The sequence below is a fragment of the Mauremys mutica genome, chromosome 1 (assembly GCF_020497125.1).
Source record: "Mauremys mutica isolate MM-2020 ecotype Southern chromosome 1, ASM2049712v1, whole genome shotgun sequence".
Classification (NCBI taxonomy): domain Eukaryota; kingdom Metazoa; phylum Chordata; order Testudines; family Geoemydidae; genus Mauremys; species Mauremys mutica.
This window is the reverse complement of record NC_059072.1, coordinates 209183846-209206253: the sequence shown is the minus strand read 5'-3', so window position 1 is coordinate 209206253 and position 22408 is coordinate 209183846. Positions and strand designations below refer to the sequence as shown.

Sequence of the window (22408 nt, the reverse complement as noted above, 5' to 3'; positions counted from 1 at the left end):
TGTGAAAAAGTACTTCCTTTTGTTTGTTAAACCTGCTGCCTGTTTATTTCATAGGGTGACCAGTGGTTCTTGTGTTATGTGAAGAGATAAATAACATGTCCCTATTCACTTTCTTCATGCCATTCATAATTTTATAGACTATCATAATTCCCCTTAGTCATCTCTTGTCTAAGTAGAGCAATCTATCTTCTTAGTCTATCCTCATATGGAAGCTGTTTCATACCCCTAATCCTGTTTTTTACCCTTCTCTGTACCTTTTCCAATTTGAATACATGGTGAGGTGACCAGAACTGCACTCAGTATTCAAGATGTTGGCATACCATGAATTTATAATAGTGGCATTATGATATTTTCTGTGTTATCGGCCCCTTTCTTAATTGTTTCTAACGTTCCATTCACTGTTTTGACTGCTGCTGCTCATTAAGCAGACGTTTTCAGAGAACTATCCATGATGACTCCAAGATCTTTTTTGAGTGGTAACAGCTAATTTAGACCCCATTATTTTGTACGTATAGTTGCACTTATCAACACTGAATTTCATCAGCCATTTTGTTGCCCAGTCATCCAGGTTTGTGAGACCTTTTATAACTCTTCACTGTCAGCTTCGGACTTAATTATGAAAGAAAATATCCACTCCTAGCGCAGAGAGGTCAGAAAAACCAAAACCCAAACAAAAAAAGGAAGACGTTACTTCTTTCTGTCCCTTTAAGGGAAGCTAGAGACCTAGTCCCTATTTTGGCCATGACAAGGAAAATCTGTTAAGCTTGACAGTAATGCATGCTAAGGAAGAGACTGGGATGATTATTTATTTATTTATTTATTTTATTTATTATTTTAAATTATCTTCTGCTGAGTGTGGAAAGAGACCAAAGAAGAGGCAAGTGGCAGACATGTTGAGGGTCTTTCTATGGTAAGAAAGAGAGGGCAGAGCCTAGAGAGTGCAGCTGCCTTTGGTGGGACTTCCATTAATAATGAGATTGTTAGGGAATGTGTCAGGGTATGCTCTACTCACTGCTGCGTGGCACCTTCTTCTGGCAATTTAGCTTTACCTGGCTCAGTGCCTCCTTTTTCTCCTCTGCCTTTTGCAGTTCTCGTTCACGGAGTTGCAGCATGACTGCTTTGTGATTCAGTCCTCTGGCCAGGTCCCACTGTGATTCCTGCGGAGTCTTTCAAAGTCCTTTTTCATCAGCATTGTCAGGCCATCCTCAGGCCCCCTGCCCTGCCCTGATTATGTCACTCCATCAATCTTCCTATTCACTGCCCCTAGCAATAACACTCTACAGCGAATGGTAAGAGAACCCAGGCCTACCTTCTATTCTGAGTTCCAGTCTAGGGTCTTACAGCAATCAAGTAAGGCCTGCAGCAATATCTACCTTACTGCTTTCACACCTGGACTACTTTCTACCATGCTTCTCATTCTCCACCCTTCCTAGTCAGACCACTATCTCTTAGACCTACTAGGTAAACCCTTCCTCCTACTATAAAATCCCTTTCCTCAGGGATTCCTATCACCCCTTCCTTTCCCCTTGCCTCAGAGAGCGAGACTGCAGGTTTCCGCCCTGCTCGCACTGTTGCCAGCCACCTGGCTTTATAGAAGCCCTGCCTGTTCCCTCACAGGTGAGCTTCCTTCTAACTAGCACTCTCTACACAGCCTAAATCACCCCCATTTGCTGCTTAATTGGCTGATTGGGCCTGTCTGGCCTAATTCAACTCTCTCAAGTTTGGTGTGGGAAACCCACCCCATCACAGAAGGATATAAGAGGGGCTGTGCCAGAGAAGACCAGAAAGGGGCCAGAGAGAAGGTTGGCAGACAAGCAAATATAGGAAGTAGCTTTAGGAGGAGGAGTGAAACAGAGGAGTTGAGGCTGGAGTGGACAGTTACTTCATCGGTTGGAGCCTGTGGTAGATAGAGGGCATGAGTTCCTCCGCCTCAGTAGTGCCATCTGCAGGTGATGTATTCTGTAAGAGAGGGTGGACTCTGCCAACTAAAGAATAAAGGGTCCCTGCAGTCAAGGAGTGAAAGACTAATTTGGTAATCTTGCACCCAGGGGAAAAGTTCAGACAGACCCTAAAGGGGACAGCTGTGGCATAGCGAGAGAGACTAGGTGAAGGTTTTGTGTTTGGACTTTCCTTTCATGTGCACTTTGTGTAACCTGGAAGGGGGACAGTTTTTGGTTTGTCTTGAGAGCTGAACAACCCAATCACTGAGAAGGTAGACTATCAACCAGCAGGGAAACCTGAGACATGGCAAGACATAAGGGACACCACTACAGAGGTGTAAAGAATGGGATAGAAAATGTTACGATATCATTGCATAGTGATGATATGCCCTGAGCTAAAGGTTCAGTTTGGCTTTCAAAGAAGTATAGCAAAGCTAGGAGTCCAGAGATGAGCAAAACTAAAAAAAATAGAGGTATGAAAAGTTTCATCTGAGGAGAGATTGAAAAGAGACCTGTTACATTTAGACAGGGGAATAAGTGGCAACATGATAAAGGTATGTGAAATATTAAATAACTCAGGTAACATAAGAACAAGGTGATACCTAGTGAGATTGAAAGACACATTTAAAACTGATTTAAAAAAATGAAATGCTACTTTTACACAATGTATAAATAACCTGTGAATCTCTCAGCCGTATGTTATTGAGGTCAAGAACTTAATAGGATTTTAAAAAGGATTAGAAATGTATTTGCATAATGGCAACATCCACAATTATAAGGTTTTTTTATTAAGGGATATAATGTCTCAGGAAATATCTATGGGGAAGAAAATTCCCTTAGGAACAGGTTGTTGAATAGTTGTCTGAGATTTACTGCACTTTCCTCTGAAACATATGGCATGGACCACTGTTAGGCACAGAATACTAAACATGATGAACAGTTTGTCCATTCCCTGATTTCTTTGTTCCCATAGAAATTTCTAATGGTTGTTCTCTGCCCAAACAAATGAGTAATTTTCTATTTTGTAAGGTTTGAAGAAAATCTGTTAATCTATATTTTAAATATCCAAATGTGAAGAAGGTATTTTCATAATTTAGGGGGGGAAATCACATGCTATGAAGTGTTCGTATAATTAAAATAATTTATTCAAAACTTGCCATTGACTTAACATACAACAAAGACCAAGTTTATTTCAGGTGTTTGAAGACAGGTGATTAGAAATAACAAAATGTTCCTTCATTTATACTGAACTTTTAATGTCTCTTCAGTTATGCATATGAGTGTATCAGGGCATTGCCTGGTGAAATAGAATGTACACCTGTGGGTTTTTTCAGACTGCTCAATTTTAATCTTGACCATTCAAGATCTGTCTTGCTTGCAAGTAGATCAGCGGTTCTCAAACTGGGGATTGGGACCCCAAAGTGAGTCGGGACCCTGTTTTAATGAGGTTGCCAGGACTGACATTAGACTTGCTGGGGCCCGGGGCCGAAGCCCAAGAGTGGCTTCAGCCTTGGGTGGCAAGGCTCAGGCTACATTTCCCCTACCCAAGGCTGACGCCCTTGGGTTTTGGCTTTGGCTGCCCGCCCAGGGCAGCAGGGCTCAAGTTTCAGGTTTGGCTCCACTCCTGGGGTCGTGTAATAATTTTTGTTGTCAGAAGGGGATCTCAGTGCAATGACGTTTGAGAACCCCTGAAATAGATACATGTGTTTGGTAGCAAGAAAGTGTCCAGTTTAGCATGTCACCAGCTCTGAAGGGCACATTGTATGCTTGGGATTGCAATCCTAAACAAGGCACCAGTCAATTTGTGATCAAAAGATTGTAAATCTTTTAAGTGTGTGGACATCCCACTAACAATAGTCCAACCCACCTTCTGGTTGCATAACCCTACTCACCTCTTGAGTGACAGATGTCCAGTCCAGTTCAACTACCACCCAGCAATAAGTGTAATTTGGTGGGTACCGTATTTATCGGCGTATAACACGCACTTTTTTCCCCTGAAAATAGGGGGCAAATGATGTGTGCGTGTTATACGCCGATATAACCATGTACCCAGGGCCGGCTCTAGGCTCCCGAGCAGCGCGGCCCTAGCCCCCGTCCCCCCCAGCGGCGCGGCCCGAGCCCCCACCCCCCGAGACCCGAGCGGCGCGGGCCCGAGACCCCACCCCCCGAGACCCGGCCCGCGGCCTGAGCCCCCACCCCCCGAGACCCGGCCCGCGGCCTGAGCCCCCACCCCCCGAGACCCGAGCGGCGCGGCCGAGCGGCGCGGGCCCGAGCCCCCCCCCCGCCCCGCCCCGGCTCACAGCGCAGCAGCCGCATGGCTCCGGAGGGGGCTGAGCTCTTTCCCGCTCAGAGCCACGTGGGGAGGGGGCGGGGCCGCAAACTCCAGGCTCAGGTCAGCTGCCTCTGCTGGGCCCGGAGCTTTATTTGAAATTTACCGGTAAGTTTTTTTCCTGAAATTTCCCCCTTAAAATGAAGGTGCGTGTTATACGCCTGTGCGTGTTATACGCCGATAAATACGGTATATTTCACAGTGCAACCATGAAGTACAACTGCAACATTGTTTGATATTTTAAGCCCTGATTGAGCAATGCATTTAAGCACATGCTTTTCTAATGGATTTAAGCACATGTGGATTTAAGCTGAGTCAGGGCCTTGCGCAGCAACTATAACAGGCAAAGTGAACATGATACATTAAGGCATTAAAATTGGGACCTCTTTGAGGCAGGGACTGTCTTTTTGTTCTGTGTTTTTATGGCAGTTAGCGCAGTGGGGTACTGGTTCCTGACTGCGCTCCTAGGTGATATATCACTTTACAAATAATAATATGCAATAATACCAACTGCAGAACTATATGTGCTATGGGAAGCAAAATTATAGTAGCCATGGGAGTAATAATTTTGAGTTTCTTCTCCTTAGGAGTATAAAATTTCAAACACTGCATTGCATCAGCACAGGGTTGTTTTGTTTTGTTTGGATTTGATTCCACTGTTCTGCAGTCATTCCAATTAATTTCTGAATTTACTACATCAGAAACTGAACTAGTATCAGATTAGTTTAGCAAGTAAAATAAATGCAGTACAATGATTGGTATTCACTAACATTTGATCACATATCCTTAACTCTGATGCAGAGCTACATGTGTAACTTTTCATACATCAGAGTTAGAATACAACATGATGAATTTTGATGATGCCCTTTCTCAGAGTTCTTATCTGTACTCTTGTGTTGAATGATAGTGTGTGACAGAGGGTTATTTGTACTGATCATTTGTTGGGAAAGATTTTGTGACTATTTCTAGTCTGAAAGAGGGCCATGTCAATTAGATATTGAGAATATTTCAGTACCCCAAGTAAGTCCTCTTGGCATCACTCTTCTTTTAAAATAAATCATGTTTTGTACATTTATCCTTGCAGGTTAGATAAGACTAAAGAATTTAAAATGATACTGTGATACATAAGCCCCATATGTTTATATGCATATAAAATGTCATCTTTGTTTGGGGGAAAAGGGTTATTAATTTTGTACTTAAAAGTAACTGTATAGTCCCACTACTAGACAAAAAAAATGCAGTATATCTTCGTTAATTCTCACTTCACTAATCTTCAAGCACAATAATTTAGTCTTACTGTGCTTCACAAGAAAGATTTAGAAGTTGACTGCTGCAGGGTGACTAACAAATTATTCTACAATAGGTGTATGCTAGTATACTGTGAAGTACAAGTATAAAATTAAACTTGTCAAAATAAATGAATAAAGTACATTACAGCATGGTAGTTTTTTAATCGTATGTGTTCTTACTCAGTGATGTGCAAATTTAAAGTTTGTGTCTGTAACAGCCTTTTGTGTGAAATTCTGTGAGAGATTCTGTGTATTACCAATTTAATAATGCTATGTCCTCTATTACCAGATAGACTTGATCTGAAAAGTGTTTTTTGTTCCTCACTGCTATGAATGGATCACCTGGTAGTCTGTGCCAATTAATATGGTTCTACTGTACTTCAAGTTAAAAACTATTTGCTATGTAAATTATAATTTAGATTATTTTCTTTATTTTGAGATTAGTTATTTTTTTAACTAATGGTGGTGTTTTTGTAAATTTGGGGAAAGGGGAATAGTGGGATTAATTTAAAATAGTTTCATCTTACTAAATAATGAGAATCCTTGATTAAGATATATCCTGGAGGTTCCACTTAGCCTGTAATTATGGTTTACCCTTGTACATCATTAATATTTTCTGTTGTACACAATGTGTAACTAGCACATATTCAGTAAATATACTTGTAATTTTTTTAATCAAATGTTCACACAGACAGCTCTTTTTCCTTTTTAGGAATCTGGGTAAAAATGGCTTATCTAACAGTAGCATTTTATTGGATAAATGTCCACCTCCACGACCACCGCCTCCACCATACCCTCCCTTGCCAAAGGACAAGTTGAATCCACCTACACCTAGTATTTATGTAAGTATCAACCGACTGGCAGGAATAAATCGGTTAGGACTTTTTGTAACTATATAGCTAGCTTTTTAATTTAGATAAGTATTGAAACAAGGTATCTTATTCAGAGCTAAGTTTTACCTACAGGGGTGCAACATGTGAAAAGGCAGAATTTTGAACCCAAAGAGAATATTGTGATCTATTTAAAAAGAAAAATATTCTAAGTGATTCAAACTGAGAATTCCAGTGTGATTGCTAAATTGAAATGAAAACACATTAGGAATGCTTTTTAAATTTTTAGTACTTCAAGTAGTGATTTTAAAAGTCAGACCATTCATGAGACAGAACTCTCAGTAATAATTTAAATAGGTTTATAAAATATTTTAAGATGCATTTGCATGGGATTACTCAGATGCTTATATGAGCAGATAACTAAATGGAACTCTCCTGTCAATATCAAAATACAGCAAAGAAAATCAATTAAATTTGCAATAACAATATTGTAGCAAAAGGTTAATATAAGGAAGAACCTGAGGTGTGCAAAGCTTTCATGAGAGATTTCCTTACTCATGCCTACTTTCTGGTATGCAGTATATTCCGACTTCAGAATCGAGCAATGTCCCAAATCCTGTGTAAAGCTAAATTCCTTGGTCATGGAGGAGTAACTTATTCTCTTACAACATCTCCATAGTTTCTATCCACACAGTGAAATTGACGTTTGCTCTGGAGACATGACCTATACTGACCCCTAGAGGCAAAATGTTGAAAGATTGGCAACAAGAGCAAAATTAGATGCAACTAACAATGTAGTAATTAAGCATTTTTTTAAAAACTGACTAAAATCAATTGTTCTACTTAATGGTAGAGATAATGTAGATGACATTTCTGTTTTAGGTAGGCAGTTTCCTTTGAACATTATCTAAAGGATTATTTTATAACTTTTGAAAATAGTCTAACAAGACAGTATTATCTCATTATAAAAAAGAATTTGATAGACTTGGAGATTGTACAGTAGAGGACAAAAATAATTCTGTGAATCTTAGTTATTAAAATGCATATTATAGAAATTAGGTATGTTCTTTGGGGAGGAGCAAGAAATTAAGGAAGGAGCTCTTCTGAGGTAAAAATACTGAAGGTATGCTGTAGAGAATACATGTTACTAGATTTTTGGATCTATTGTCAAATACAGAAATAAACTGCAGCAAAATTGAGCTTAGAAAAGCCTTGCACCAAAGCAGTCTTGATAGAATTTCTACAAGGGAGTAAATTATAATAAGTAATTTAATTTCAAAAGGAGTAAAACCAGTATTTAATGAGAAAATAGTGTGTGATATAACTGCTAATTCACTGGAGTGCATGAAAATGGATAGCTTTCCTGACCTCCTCCTGTTTTAATATTTGTTATTTTACTAATGAAAAGACTAACTTCTCCTGAGACATAATACTCTTTTGTAATTTGCAGTTGGAAAATAAACGTGATGCTTTCTTTCCACCTTTACATCAATTTTGTACAAATCCAAACAATCCTGTTACTGTAATCCGTGGCCTTGCTGGAGCTCTTAAATTAGGTAAGTTTGTTTTATATAAAAAACAAAGCACAGTGTAGACTTTTCTTTCCTACATACATACATTCCTTTAGAAAGTGTGGGGAAATCTCTGAAGTGTTCACAAAAGTCAGTTTTATTTCCTTAATATATTCATGTTTGTATAACAAGGAGTTAGGGTAATATGTAGTCTGCAAACTAAGCAGCATTTCTGTGGCACTTTAAAAGAACTTAGCATCCCGCGGCTCCCATTGACATTAGTCAAGCAGGTGCCGAACCATCTATTTCAAAACCTAACACGAGGCTTCTATCTTTGAAGCTCTTGGCCCACATAGTTTTGTGCCTTAGTTTTCCTTCTATAAAATGGAGGCTAATAATTCACCTGCATTTGGTAAAGCATTTTGAGATCTATGGATTAAAATTTTTGTACTTGCTAGGTATCCTTATTATTTATTAGAATATTTTTTGTAGAGGCCAGGATTTGTCTGAAATACATATTTTCAGAAATAGTAGATTTAGTCATATCTGCTACTATTTAGGCAGTGTTGTCTCTTCTAGGCTTTTACAATCATATGTGGGGAAGGCTTTTTACTACATGAATATTTAATGTCAAACCTAAATAAACTGGATTGTATTTATCATATCTGAGAAATTACATATTTCCTTTTCAGGTAAAATATCAAATGTTGTGCTTCATATACCTTTAGTTTCTTTAAATATATTAATATTTACCTTTCCAATGTATAATATAACTTTTTCATTATACTGAACCTATTATTTATGAACTGTAATAATGTTCTTTAGATCTAGGACTCTTCTCTACTAAAACATTAGTAGAAGCAAATAATGAACACATAGTAGAAGTGAGGACACAGTTACTTCAACCAGCAGATGAAAACTGGGACCCCACTGGAACAAAGAAAATCTGGCGTTGCGAAAGCAGTAGATCTCATACTACAATAGCTAAATATGCACAGTACCAGGCCTCCTCATTCCAGGAGTCATTAAGGGTAAGTACATTTTAACTATTTTATAAAGAACACAGTAATTCTGCAAACAACTTGTCCTCAGTAACAACTTAAAACATGATCATATGATTTTTTTTTAAGGAGTCCTTTCCATCAGTTGGTATTGAGAAGAAGGGGATTCCCATTAATGTTAAATGCACAGCTAAGCATATAAATTCCCTATGAATGGATGGGCAAATAGACTATAAGGTGTTCCGCACAAACACCTTCAGTTTCTTTAGTGTAAGACTATTAGTTATCACTTTCACATACATTTAAAACTGTTAACTTAAACTGATATATCAGTAGTTCTCAAACTTTTGTACTGGTGACCCCTTTCACATAGCAAGTCTGAGTGCGACCCCCTTTATAAATTAAAAACACTTCTTTAATATATTTAACACCATTATAAATGCTGGGTGCAAAGCAGGGTTTAGGGTGGAGGCTGACAGCTCGCGACCCCCCATGTAATAACCTCACAATCCCCTGAGGGGTCCCGACCCCCAGTGTGAGAACCCCTGTGATATATAGTAGTATGTAAACTCAGATTTAAAAGTTGTTGAGAACTTTAAAAATGCATTTAAAACTTAAAAAAAAATACAAAAAATATTTTTACATACTATTTCTCAATTTCCAACTGAAAAGTACTTTGAAATAAAATTTCTTTATTCAGAGTATGGTGATATGTTTATGTGCTGCTTTTTAGAAGCCCACACGCACTGTTTTCCTTCAACTCAAGTATTTGATACAGTAGAAATAATGTTACAGTTTCAGAAATATGTCTGTTAATGCTTTCTATATCTGATATTATGTAATGGCATTCTGTGTTTACTGTTCTGTAATTGCCCCTATATTTGGGAATGCCTCAGGTTCTAAAATTAATATTTTCTTTTTATAAAAACATTGTTTTAATACCTAAAGTGAAGTGTTCATGTTTTTTTAAATACATTTTTTTGCTAACCTTATCTAATATTTAAAAAAAAAAGTTTTATAGTTTTTGTGGCCCCAAATTCTAGTGGCGAGTACATCCCTGGAATTAACTTGGGAACTCCTGAACGCTCCACACAGATGTGATCCTAGATACATGAAAATACTAAGCTAAATAGATCAAAGAGTGCAAGGTATTTCTGACCAGCTCTGTCTTAGAAGAGGTTGGGAAGCAGCAGTAGCAGAGGGCCGAACACTGGTATTTTCACTTTAATCACAAGGGAAGTGGTGGTGGGCTGGGTGAGGTGAGAAGGACAGGAGAACTTTTAAGTTAAAACTTGTACTGCAGACAGGAGAAACAAGAACTTTGTGAGCAGATTAGAACAGGGGTGTTGGAACAGTTTGTATAGTGGGAGTGCTGAGAGCTATTGAACAAAACTGTAAACGCTGTATATGATGGAAACCACTTCAAGCCAGGGGGTATGGTAGCATCCCTAGTTCTAGCACTGATGAATTAGAAGCAGTAATATGTGGTGGGAGATCCAATTCTGGATTTGTAGTTGCAAGAAAGTGGAGAGGACTAATCATGGGCTGTGAGAGAAGCAGGAGAAGGAATCAAGGACATACTGGAGGGGGTACATTGGGGGATTTTGATGGCACCTGGATTGGGCTGATCAGGGACACAAATGGGATTTTTCTAGATCTGCAATGGTGATTGGGGAAATGGGATATCCACTGAAGATTTCCGGCTGCTGTTTGGGGAAGTGAGCGAGGATTGTATTCTTCCAGATCATTCCAACGCTGTTGGAAGGTGGGGGCTGCCAGAAGCCTTAAGCCCCACTGGTTCTCAGGGCCATAAGGTAAGCTAGAAAGGGGTCAGAGGATTGGGACAGAACTTTATGCAGAGAGTGGGGTTGGGGAGGTGTGTGGCTGGAGCCCCGGTTATTGTCAGAGGAAGAATCTAGAAATATGCAAAGTATTTGAGATGGGGTCCTGGACCAAACTAATATTTTTGTCAGTAGGGAAGAAGGGGAGTGAATGTAAAAGTGTATGCATAATTTGCTTTCAATAAATTTTAAAATATAGAGCTAATATGTTAACGTTCTCAACTCTTAAGTTTGTCAAAGTGTAGCTGTATCAAAACTTTAAGACATAGAAGGAAAAGAATGCATATAGGCTTCCAGAGCAGCGAATGTTTGATAATGCACATGAACTGGCATGTTACAAGAGGTCAGCCGGAAATCCTCTATTGTCATTAACTTTTGCATGAAAAAAATTGCATAGATGATTGCAGTATTTTCAAATCAGATTTTTTCTGTCTCTTAACAAGTTACTAGTAGCAAAGAAATGTAAAATATACATGTACATGTTAAAATCATCATAACACAATGTTCCTTTTCCTCTTTTATGGAAGTCAACAAAAACACTATTCCTATCTCATTCTTATCCCCAATTTCCCTCTGATCTTCAAAGTGACCTCAGGACCGGCTCTAAAAATTGTCCATATAAAAATTATAGATGCAAAGGTTTTCATATTTTATTTGGTTTGAGATTAAATCTATTAATACTGTATGATAAAGTGATAGGAAATGTCACATTTTTGTTTTGCAGGAGGAAAATGAGAAAAAGAGTCACCACAAGGACCACTCAGATAATGAATCCACATCTTCTGATAAGTGAGTTAGGTATAAATAGTATACTTCTATAGTTTCTGTTCCAAAGGATATACTTCATATGTTTTCATAATTTTTACAGCTCTGGTAGGAGAAGAAGAGGACCTTTCAAAACAATCAAGTTTGGGACCAACATTGATCTGTCGGACGACAAAAAGTGAGTCTCCCTGCAATTTGTCAGTTTTTATAGTGTGACAAAGTTCCTCCTCTACCTTGGTGGGTCCTGCGCTCATTGGCGGATTTGCTCACCGCAGAGATCTTCCCCTCTGGTGGAACCCACAGTCCGGGTCAACTCCTCCTGTGTCTGATCAGGAGTTGGGAGGTTTGGGGGGAACCCAGGCCCGCCCTCTACTCTGGGTTCCAGCCCAGGGCCCTGTAGATTGCAGCTGTCTATAGTGCCTCCTGTAACAGCTGCATGACAGCTACAACTCCCTGGGCTACTTCCCCATGGCCTCCTCCAAACACCTTCTTTATCCTCACCACAGGATCTTCCTCCTGGTGTCTGATAACGCTTGTACTCCATCCTCCAGCAGCACACCCTCTCACTCTCAGCTCCTTGCGCCTCTTGCTCCCAGCTCCTCACACACACTTCCTCTCCTCTGGCTCCCCCTGGCCTGAGTGGAGTGAGCCCTTTTATAGCATCAGATGGACCTAATTAGAGTCAGGTGCTTAACAGCCTGACCTGACTCTTAGCAGGTTAATTGGAGTCAGGTGTTCTCATTAGCCTGGAGCAGCCCCTGCTCTGGTCACTCAGGGAACAGAAAACTGCTTATCCAGTGGCCAGTATATCTCCCTTCTACTACTCTGCTGTTCCCAACTGGCCTGGGTCTATCACAATAGTTTATAAACAAAGTTGAGCCAACATGCCCATCTTTATTATTTATCTAGAGAGTTTCCTATTTTATTTCCTCACGTCTAGGTTCCTGTAGCTCATTTTAATTTTTTTTATTTAATAAAACTATGCATACTTTATCCATATCATTTTCTGATATGTATTTGGATTTGGTTCCCAGTTAATTGTAGAGTTGCTTATCTTATCACTGGCTACATAACAGTTGCTTCGACAGTTTAAAAGAAATATGTGTTTTTCTGATTACACAGCAGCAACACCATATTGCCATATAGGAAACACATATCTTTGCAAAGTGTTAGAATTCCCAACTCCTAAATTAATTGAAGCCAAATGCTTATACAGTTAAATTCTTGGTGTTTTGAGGCAGGTAGATGCCAGTTGCAAAAGTTCTTTAATAAACAAATTCATGATGTGACACAGAAAGTGTTTTTAAAGGCTGAGCTGCATGTTTTTCCTAGCGAGAGCTTGAAGGAAAATTAGGATTTTATCATAAGGCCCCCAGGCTTCTCAATATACTTTCCTTAGTTACAACTCCCAATCACAGTAGCATAATTGAGAGGAAAACAAACTTTAGAAGACAGTGTATATAGCACCAGAACACACCTTTCCTATACAAAACATCCCTTTACATATCTCCTAGTCCGTGTCATTCTGTGTATAAAAGTAAATTCCAGTCTTTTGTTCTCTCATCTTGTTTGTTCCCAAGTATTTCACACAGTATGCATTAAGACTTTAAAATGCACTTCCAAAAGACTTTCATCTTCTCTCCTAACTCTCCTTTCTTAGCAAAGAGTTCTGATGGGAGACTTGTATTTTAAGAGACTATGCACACATTTCAAGAGAAAAGAATGTAGTTTGCTTCCGTTGTCTTTTAGTATAATGCTGATTGGTACTAAGCTAGTGAGCCTAGAGAGAGAGACTAGTATTCGCTGGGAAAGGGGACTGGGACTGAAATGAGAAGTCTTGAGAATTGGAGACTGGGGGCTTGTCTCTGCTTACTGGGGAATCGATGTGTGGCGATCGAGCCACTGAGGGTCGATTTTAGCGGGTCTTGTGAAGACCCGCTAAATCGACCACAGATCGCTCTCCAGTACTTCACCGGAACGAGATGCATAAGGTAAGTTAAAAGGAGAGTTTCTCCCATCGACCCAGCATGGTATAGACACCGAAATAAGTCTCCCTAACATACGCTGATGTTATTCACGTAGCTGGAGTTGTGTAATTTATATCGACTTAGCCCCGTAGTATAGACCTGCCCTGGCACTGGGACAAGGAACCAGGGGTATAGATGAGGCAGGACTGAGACAGTGCAGAATGGAGGGAACAGATTAGGAGTAGTCAAACTTTGGGGAAATGGGCAAAAGATTCTGTGTGCACCAAAGCATACTCCTCTCCAGAGCCTGGAATAGAACCCGAAATCCCTGAGTCTCACCATTCCTCTGCTGCCAGCAAATATCTGTGAAACCCATTGGCAAAGTATCCCATCCCCCAACAGAGGATAACAACGTACTGTTGCCCATCAGTTACTCCATTAGCCCAAGTGGCAGAGGTCTGTATAGTGGATCTAAAAGTTCCAACCCTACTGATGAACCACATGAGTATCAGTACAATGCCATATGATGGATTTTTTGTGTGTGCTTTTTTAAAAACCTAGAAAACTACATGCACAAAACATACTAAAAGAACATTATTTAGATTGCAGGGTCATGCAGTCATAAGTTAGGAAACATAGTCCCCTTGTGTATATGTGCAAAGACTGTATATCATGATCACATACTGTTATTTCCACAGGACTCTCTCTCATTTGACATTTCCTAACTTCTGAGTACTTGATTTTGCAACCTTAATATTTTTTAAACATAGGTTTGTGTGTGATGTATCCGCCCATCATCGTATTCTCCCATTTTTTCTCATAAGCTTAATGTTCACCACTTGGGCTCTACTTTTGCATTCCTATTCCCATCACCTATACACCACCTTTTCTTCATTCCTCCCTCCTATTCCCACTGAAATTGCTTCTCTCCAGGAAATTCATCCTGATCCATAGCCTGCCTCCTCTTCTTCAAGTGATTGCTCATGTGTATTCCACAATAGGTGTGCGTGCTCACCACGTGAACCAGTGCCGGAAGTTTTGCCTCTCCAGGGCACCTCCATGTCGCAGTTTAAGGAGCGCTGCGTGCTCCTCCCACCCTCAGTTCCTTCTTGCCACTAGTGAAGGTGCTTTGGAACTGCTCTGCTCCAGCTTCTCTGTGGCTCGTCCCCAAAACTGCTTGTTCGCTCAGTGTATGGTACCAGTAGTTAGTTAGTTGTTTAGTGTAGCTAGAGCAGACGGGCTGGGGTATGCCCTGTGCCCCAGGTTTTAAGTCGTGCAACACTTGTAGGGGATCTATGCCACTGAGTGATCTGCACGTGGAGTGCCTCCGCTGTATGGGGGAAACCCATCTTAGCGATCGCTGCAAGATTTGCAGGTCGTTTAAGCCTTGGACCAAGAGAGAAAGGGACTTTAGGCTCCGGGCTATTCTGATGGAGTCAGCCCTGATCCTGGCTCTGGCATGTTGCTCCAAGTCAGCACCGGGCACCAAGATGTCAGTGCATAGCGACCCTTCAGCGCCATCAACTAGTCGGCACCACTCTCCATCCATGGGGCACGCCAAGAAGGTTAGGAAGAGGCTTCTTCTTTTCTGCGGCACTGGAGTAAACCCGGGACAGAGGCTAGACCCATCTCAGGGAGTCCTCAATCCCCACCGGCCTCTAGGCTTCCGACTAAAATCGAGCGGAGTAGCCTGGCCCATTCAGAGCAGGCCTCTCCGGATGTCTGGATGCCCTCCACACCGGAGGCCCTGCAGGTGGCCCGGGACATTATGACCAGGCCAGTACCAGGAGCACACCGATGTCAGCCCCGCGCTCCAGAGGCAAGCCGCCGCTGGGATCGCCGCAGTCGCCCCAACTTGGTACTGGTCTTGGACGAGGAACGTTCCTGGCGCAATTAGCCGCCCAGCGACCGTTCAGGGCAAAGTCCACATAGATCGTACCCTTGATGCCCACCGGCTGTCTGGTTCGGTTCCATCTGACCGAGACTCTCAGTACTGGTCCTCCATGTCGGGATCGCAGTCCCGTGGTTGGCATCACTCCCAGCTGCTGCTCCTCCCGGTCCAGAGACAGCGGCAGGTCGTATGTCAGCCCGGCCTCCTTTTGTAGTCATCCATTGATGGGCCAGGCCGAACAGCCAGCCCGATGGTACCAGTGGGCACCATGGCTCCTGACGCAGCCCCCGGTGGGGGCTCGCTCGGTGGCCAGAACCTCAGAAGGACCTTCGGCCTCCCTCTCCAGATCTCCGAAGCAGGAGTCAGTGGGACGTACATCCTCAGCACTGTGCCTGGAGACTGACGAGGTGGTGGACCCTCCGGTGCCGGTGGACACCCAGAGTACAGCACTGGCCTCCTCACCCTCCCTGGATGAGGCGATTATGGCTCCTCCTCCCTCTGTCCCACAGGAGGACTTCAGGGCCCACCAAGAACTCTTAAAAAGGGTGGCATCAAGCCTCCACCTCCAAGCAGAGGAGATGGAGAAGCCCTTGGACTCCCTGTTTAATGTATTGTTCTCCTCAGCACCGGGCAGGGTGGCCTTGCCTCTCCATGAAGGGGTGGTTAAAATTCCAAATGCCCTATTGCAAACCCCAGCTTCATTGGCCCCCATTTCTAAGAGAGCAGAACGCAAGTATTTTGTACCCACCAAGGGGCATGAATACTTATACACTTACCCTGCTCCTAACTCCCTGGGGATCGAGTTGGTCAACCACAGGGAACGGCAGGGCCAGCCAGCCCCTACCCCAAAAAATAAAGATTCAAGGAGGCTGGACTCATTTGGAAGAAAAAATTATTCAGCCTTGAGCTTCCAGTTACGGGTGGCGAACCACCAGGCTCTCCTGGGCCAGTATGAGTTCAATCTGTGGGGCTCCCTGCCCAAATTTGAGGACTCCCTCCAGGAACAGGACAGAAAGGAGTTCAAAGCACTGGTGGAGGAGTGCACAGCAGCTGCCAGGGCAACCATGCAGGCAACTTCGGATGCAGCGGACAAGGCCATGCGGTTCATGGCCTCCGCAGTGTCTATGAGAAGGGTGTCATGGCTCCTGCTCTCTGGGCTGTCCACCGAGGCGCAGACCTCCCTGCAGGACCTCCCATTTGACAGAAAAGCTCTGTTTGTGGAACAAATGGATACAAAGCTGCATGGCCTGAAAGACTCCTGCATGACTCTCCAGACTCTGGTTCTCTGTGTTCCGGCTCTGGCTAAACCTTAGTTCAAGCCACAGCAGACTCCTGCTCAGGCCACCCAGTCAAAATACGAGACCACTTATAAGAAGTCACGGGATTATAAGAGGCGCCCACAGAGGCAGTCTCAGCCTGCCCCCCCCCCCAAGCCTGGGTCCTCCAAGGGCAAGCAAGCAGGGAAAAGGCGGTTTTGACGGGACGCCCGGGGGCACCCTGCCAGTTCTTATCAGGGATCCACCCCCAGTAAAGCTTCCCTTCTCTATTCAGTTGTGTGTCCTCCCAGAGTGGTCATGGCTGACCTTGACTGATGGGTCCTCAACACCATCTCTCGGCTCGAGCAGGAGGTGGGGTGGCTCCTAGTCTTAGGAGTGGTGGAAGCGGTACCGGGGGAGGTCAAAGGCAAGTGGTACTACTCCCATTATTTCCTTATCCCGAAGGCCAAAGTTGGGCTCACGCCCATCTTGGACCTTCGAGGCCTGAACCAGTACATAATGAATCTCAAGTTCCACATGGTCTTCCTGGCCTCCATCATCCCCCTCCCTGGATCCCGGGGCCTGGTACACTGCCCTCGATCTGCAGGACACATACTTCCACATTCAGATATTCGAGGGGCACAGATGCTTCCACCATTTCACTGTGGGACAGGAACACTACCAATTTATGGTCCTCCCATTTGGCTTGTCCACTGCCCACAGTATTCACGAAATGTATGTCGGTGGTGACGGCCTACCTGAGGCGCTGGGGGGTCCTACAGCGAATCCTAGAAAGCAGGCGGCCCTCCATGCATCAAGCCTACTTGGAAAAGTGGTCTAGTTTTCCAGATCGGAAGACGAGCAGGGCATTTCCCCAGTGGCCGCCCTGATCCAGCTTATTCTGGATTACCTTCTTCATTTTAGAGCCCAGGGCCTGGCGCCCTCGGCAGTCAAGGTGCACCTGGCGGCCATATCAGCCTTCCATCCGCCGGTGCAGGGCCACACTGTATTCTTCCATGCTGTGATTGGTCAATTCCTTAAGGGGTTGGATCGCTTCTTCCTGTATGTTAGGCCCCCTGTCCTACAGTGGGACCTAAACCTGGTGTTGGCCAGTCTCACGGGGCCCCCGTTTGAGCCGCTAGCCACGTGCTCCTGGTCAAACCTCTCGTGGAGGGTGGCCTTCCTGGTTGCGATTATGTCAGCTAGGCAGGACTCGGAACTCAGGGACCTGACCTCCAAGCCCCCATACACGGTGTTTCATAAAGAGAAGGTCCAGCTCCTCCCACACCCTTCATTCCGTCCAAAGTTGGTCTCCGCCTATCACATGGGTCAGGACGTTTTTCTGTCAGTCCTCTGCCCTAAGCCCCATGCATCCAGTGAGGAGCGCCGCCTCCACATGCTGGATGTGAGATGGGCTCTGGCTTTCCACCTGGAGCGGACTAAGTGACTCAGAAAGTCTTTGCAACTGATCATCGCCTCGGCCGATCTCCACTCAGCCAATCTCCAACTGGATCACCTTGTGCATCCGTACCTGTTATGACCTGGCAGGAATGCCACCAATTGTGAGGGCGCACTTGACTCGGGCGCAGGCCTCGTCTGCTGCCTTTTTGGCCCATGTCCCCATTCAGGACATTTGTAGGGCTGCCACGTGGTCTTCAGTTCACTCGTTCACCTCGCGTTATGCAATTGTCTCTCAGACCAGGGAGGACGCCAGGTTCGGAAGGGCCGTTCTCGGTCCCAAGAGTTTGTGAACTCCTTCCCACCTCCAACAGATATAGCTTGGAATCACCTGTTGTGGAATACACATGAGCAATCACTTGAAGAAGAAAAGATTCCAACCTTTTTCTTCCCTCCTGCTCTGATTACTGCAAGAATCTGTTTACTAAGAAATAAGAATGGCTGTGGTGGTGAAAAAGACAGTTACCTTTTCCATAACTGGTGTTCTTCGAGATGTGTTGCTCATGTCTATTCCACATCCCGCCCTCCTTCCCCTCTGTCGGAGTTGTCTGGCAAGAAGGAACTGAGGGTGGAGGGAGCGCGCAGCGCCCCTTATACCGCACCATGGAGGTGCCAATCCAGGGGTCGCTGGGGTGCTCCCCTACGGATACTGCTAGGGAAAAAACATAGTGAGCATGCACACCTATTGTGGAATAGACATGAGCAACACATCTCAAAGAAAACCAGTTACGGAAGAGGTAACTGTCTTTTTCACCACCACAGCCATTCTTATTTCTTAGTAAACAGATTCTTGCAGTAATCAGAGCAGGAGGGAAGAAAAAGGTTGGAATTCCACTTTCATATACTGATGTTGACTGGTGGGAATTTGTAGTGCGATTTTTCTTTTAATTGGGGATTGTTTGCAGTTTTAATACATAGAGGTTTTTTGTGACGTGTGTGCTGAAATTTCAAGTTTAAAGAATAGCAGGAGTTTTTGTTACATTTCCAAACTTAAAGTTAGGGATCTATGGTCTCTGAGACCTAAGTTTTCAGAAGTATGTGCACTCAATTGCACACCTAATATGTATGCAGTTACCACAGTTACATGCACAATCACTGTAAGATAGGTGTACAATTCTGAAATGTAATTTTCTGAAAACTTAGGCCAGAATGGACTGTTCTATGATTAAGACTTGGATTCCAATTTAACATTAGCATTAAATTGACATGTGAATTGGTATAATTCTAGAATGAGACATTAAATTGTGTATGAAGTTTTCTTCAAGAAACATGAAAACGTGCAGTAACAGTTTCTATTCCTGTAACCTATATGTTAACAGTTTTATAAAATGCTGTTAATATAATTCCCAAAGTATCCCATGAACTTTAGGGATTCACAGTTGTTGATTTGCTGTTTTACTGCAGGTGGAAGTTGCAGCTCCATGAACTGACAAAACTTCCTGCTTTTGTACGTGTGGTGTCAGCAGGAAATCTTCTAAGCCATGTTGGTCATACAGTCCTGGGAATGAACACAGTCCAGTTGTACATGAAGGTTCCAGGGAGTAGGACACCAGGTAAGTACAGACATTTTCCATGGAAAAAATCAAGCAATAAAGTCAAGAAGGTGTTAACCTGATCACATTGCAGATCCTATATAGTTTGTGATGTGCGTAAATATAACAAAAGAGTATATTAGAGTATCAGTTTAACAAGAAATTAGAAAATGCTTCATGCTGCATATGCAAAGTGACAGTTACTTTCTCTTGTAGCATTGTCTGAAATTTCCTAACTTAAGTGTTTTTATTTTCACAACCTTAAATATTCATTATTGCTAACCTATTGCATTTAATTATGTTTTTCTAAGAAAAATTAGACATGATTGACTTACTTCGTTTGCACATCTTGCAAGCTTCTGTAAGCTTTTCCAGCAGATCTTGTAAATTCCTAGAATGGCAGTTTATAATTAAACCTTTAAGAGCTAAACCTTGTTTAATTTAAACTTTTGTCACCTGAAGGTAAAAGATATCCTTCAGTGATAGATAGTTTTGTGATAGACAGTTCAACTGTCATTGAACTAGGATTTAGGAGATCTTAGTTCAGTTCCTGGCTCTGCCTTTGGCTTCATATGTGACCTTCTGCAAGTCCATTAGTGTATCTGTGCCTCAGTTTCCCATCAGTAAAATGGAGGTAATACTACTTTAGTCTGTTTTGTCTATATAGATTGAAAGCTCTTTGGGGCAGGGATTATTTCTTATTATGTACCTAAAACAGTGGGTCCCCAATCTTGCTTCAGGCCTCCAGGTGCCCTCAAAATAAATGTAATAATTGTGTTTGATTTGAAGCTTAGGTCTAGCAGAGTTCTTAAGATCTACAAGAGGGGAGCCACAAAGCATTATGCAAATAAGAGATTAGAGAAATTGATAACTTTTAGTCATCCACAAATCAATCAAAGCAAAACTGTGTTGTCACTAATACATATCCTAAGCAACAGTGTTTTAATTGTGTATTTTAAAAAAAAGGGTAGACTCTCAAATGCTGTGGTGCTACGCATTATGTACAAATACATATATAATTAAGCTGTGATATAATTTGCCTTAATAATAATTAGTGCTTATATAGTACTTCACGTGTTCACAGTGCTGTCAAAACAAAAGTATCATCACTGTGAAAATAACAGTTTTTCTCATGAATTTCAGGTCACCAAGAAAATAACAACTTCTGTTCGGTAAACATAAATATTGGTCCAGGTGACTGTGAATGGTTTGTTGTTCCTGAAAGCTATTGGGGTGTCCTGAATGACTTCTGTGAAAAGTAAGTTTCAGATGCTGTCCTCAGATGTTTTGAGGGCTTCTGTATGTATACCTGTCAGATGCAGAAACACCTCGCGCAGAAACACCTGTCAGATGCAGAAACACCTGTCAGTGGGGAGGTGAAGGTAATATTTTATAGTTTCTGATGAATCAGAATAGTCTGTTAAAGTATAAAGGAAAAAACTAGATCTTATTCAGCATTTTAATCAAATAAATGGCAACGTGCAAAAAACAGCCAACTTTATGATTATCTCAGTTGCCTCAGGGTAGTTTGCCCCTGACAATCAGCACTTAACTTAGATTTATTTCAGGACTTTTAAAAAAATAAATAAATAAAGGTGGCAGGGGAGGGAACATAGATTACATTGGGGGTTTGTAATGCATATGGAGACTTGTAAGTCCAAGGTTCAAATTCAGACCATATCAGGAGGGCTCAAAAGTTATTACTCCCAGATGGGTGTGGTGGCCCCAGATGTATTTTAAGACCTCAATCCAATTTCCACCTTACAAAACCCATCATATAATCATTGCCACCACTCTCTTGGATTTTTTGTTACGTACATGAATACTAACTAGCACTCTTACTCAAATGGTGGTCTTTCCATATCAGTGCTAAGGTACGTTAGAAGGACGACAGGGAAATATTTATTGCCCCCATACATGATTAATCTGCTCTGTTACTCAAGTGTATTTTGTGTACATGCAAGTGTTTTTGCAGGTTTTTTTTTTTAAATGGCCATAGCGTCTCACAATCAGCAATGAAAATAAATCCATGTTGTGTTGATTCTGTAGATTAGCAAACTTTTAAACTACATTTGGGTTTTCTTATGTGTTCATTATTTGATTGTATGATAGTGATACATTCTTTTCAAAGACTGCACAAAACTGAGCCACTATGAGAATAACAGAAAAAATGTTGTAAAGAAAAAATGTCACCAACATGACAAACAGCTTGGAACTAGAGTCAGAGCATTCTGAAACTGCTAGAGGAAATCAAAAGGTGGAAGGCGAAAAGTCAAAGTAGTTCAAAGAATTTCAGATAGCCTGAATCACTGAAGATAATGCAGCGCAGTTCTGGGCCTTACCTTCTCACAAATAACGTGGCGTCAGGCTTAAGAGCAGCCTGACAGGCCCAAGGGATCAAAGAGGACAGATAAAAGGGACATGCCCAGCTCAAATCAGCCCTTGCATTTAAAATATATGAAGAAAAAGTCTAAAGACGGCCTTCACGAACAGTTTCAAGTAAGATGAGGAAGAGGATAAAAAAAAAAGCCAGTTAGTGATTGAATTATTGATGACTAATAGATCATATGTATTTATTCGCTAGAAGAAATTTATATGAGCCAGAACTCTTCAGTTGATCTGACTGCAATTTATAATTAACAGTACAATTATTATATAGTGGTTAGCATATAGATTGTACTGTTAAATCGGTGGGTTGGAGAATTAATTGAGTCACCATAGCAACTGATAGCTTGGCCTTTTTACTGAGACTGATAAGAAGAGAGCTAGTGGTGGGGGTCATGTTGAAGATGTGTTCA

At 42.1% G+C, this 22408-nt stretch overlaps 1 protein-coding gene across 7 annotated transcripts in view; it reads left to right on the top strand.

The window, feature by feature from the left end:
* The window catches only part of KDM6A (lysine demethylase 6A), a 303262-nt gene that overhangs the window by 262416 nt on the left and 18438 nt on the right, over positions 1-22408 (top strand). For 4 of the 7 annotated variants that reach the window (XM_045002630.1, XM_045002631.1, XM_045002629.1 and 1 more), the window contains 8 exons: positions 6271-6400; positions 7839-7944; positions 8725-8930; positions 10556-10714; positions 11466-11530; positions 11610-11684; positions 19483-19631; positions 20754-20868. In XM_045002630.1, coding sequence (XP_044858565.1) covers positions 6271-6400; positions 7839-7944; positions 8725-8930; positions 10556-10714; positions 11466-11530; positions 11610-11684; positions 19483-19631; positions 20754-20868 — 1005 coding nt within the window. The remainder of the gene's footprint in view (positions 1-6270; positions 6401-7838; positions 7945-8724; positions 8931-10555; positions 10715-11465; positions 11531-11609; positions 11685-19482; positions 19632-20753; positions 20869-22408) is intronic. The other 3 variants (XM_045002632.1, XM_045002635.1, XM_045002634.1) reach the window with 1 other exon arrangement.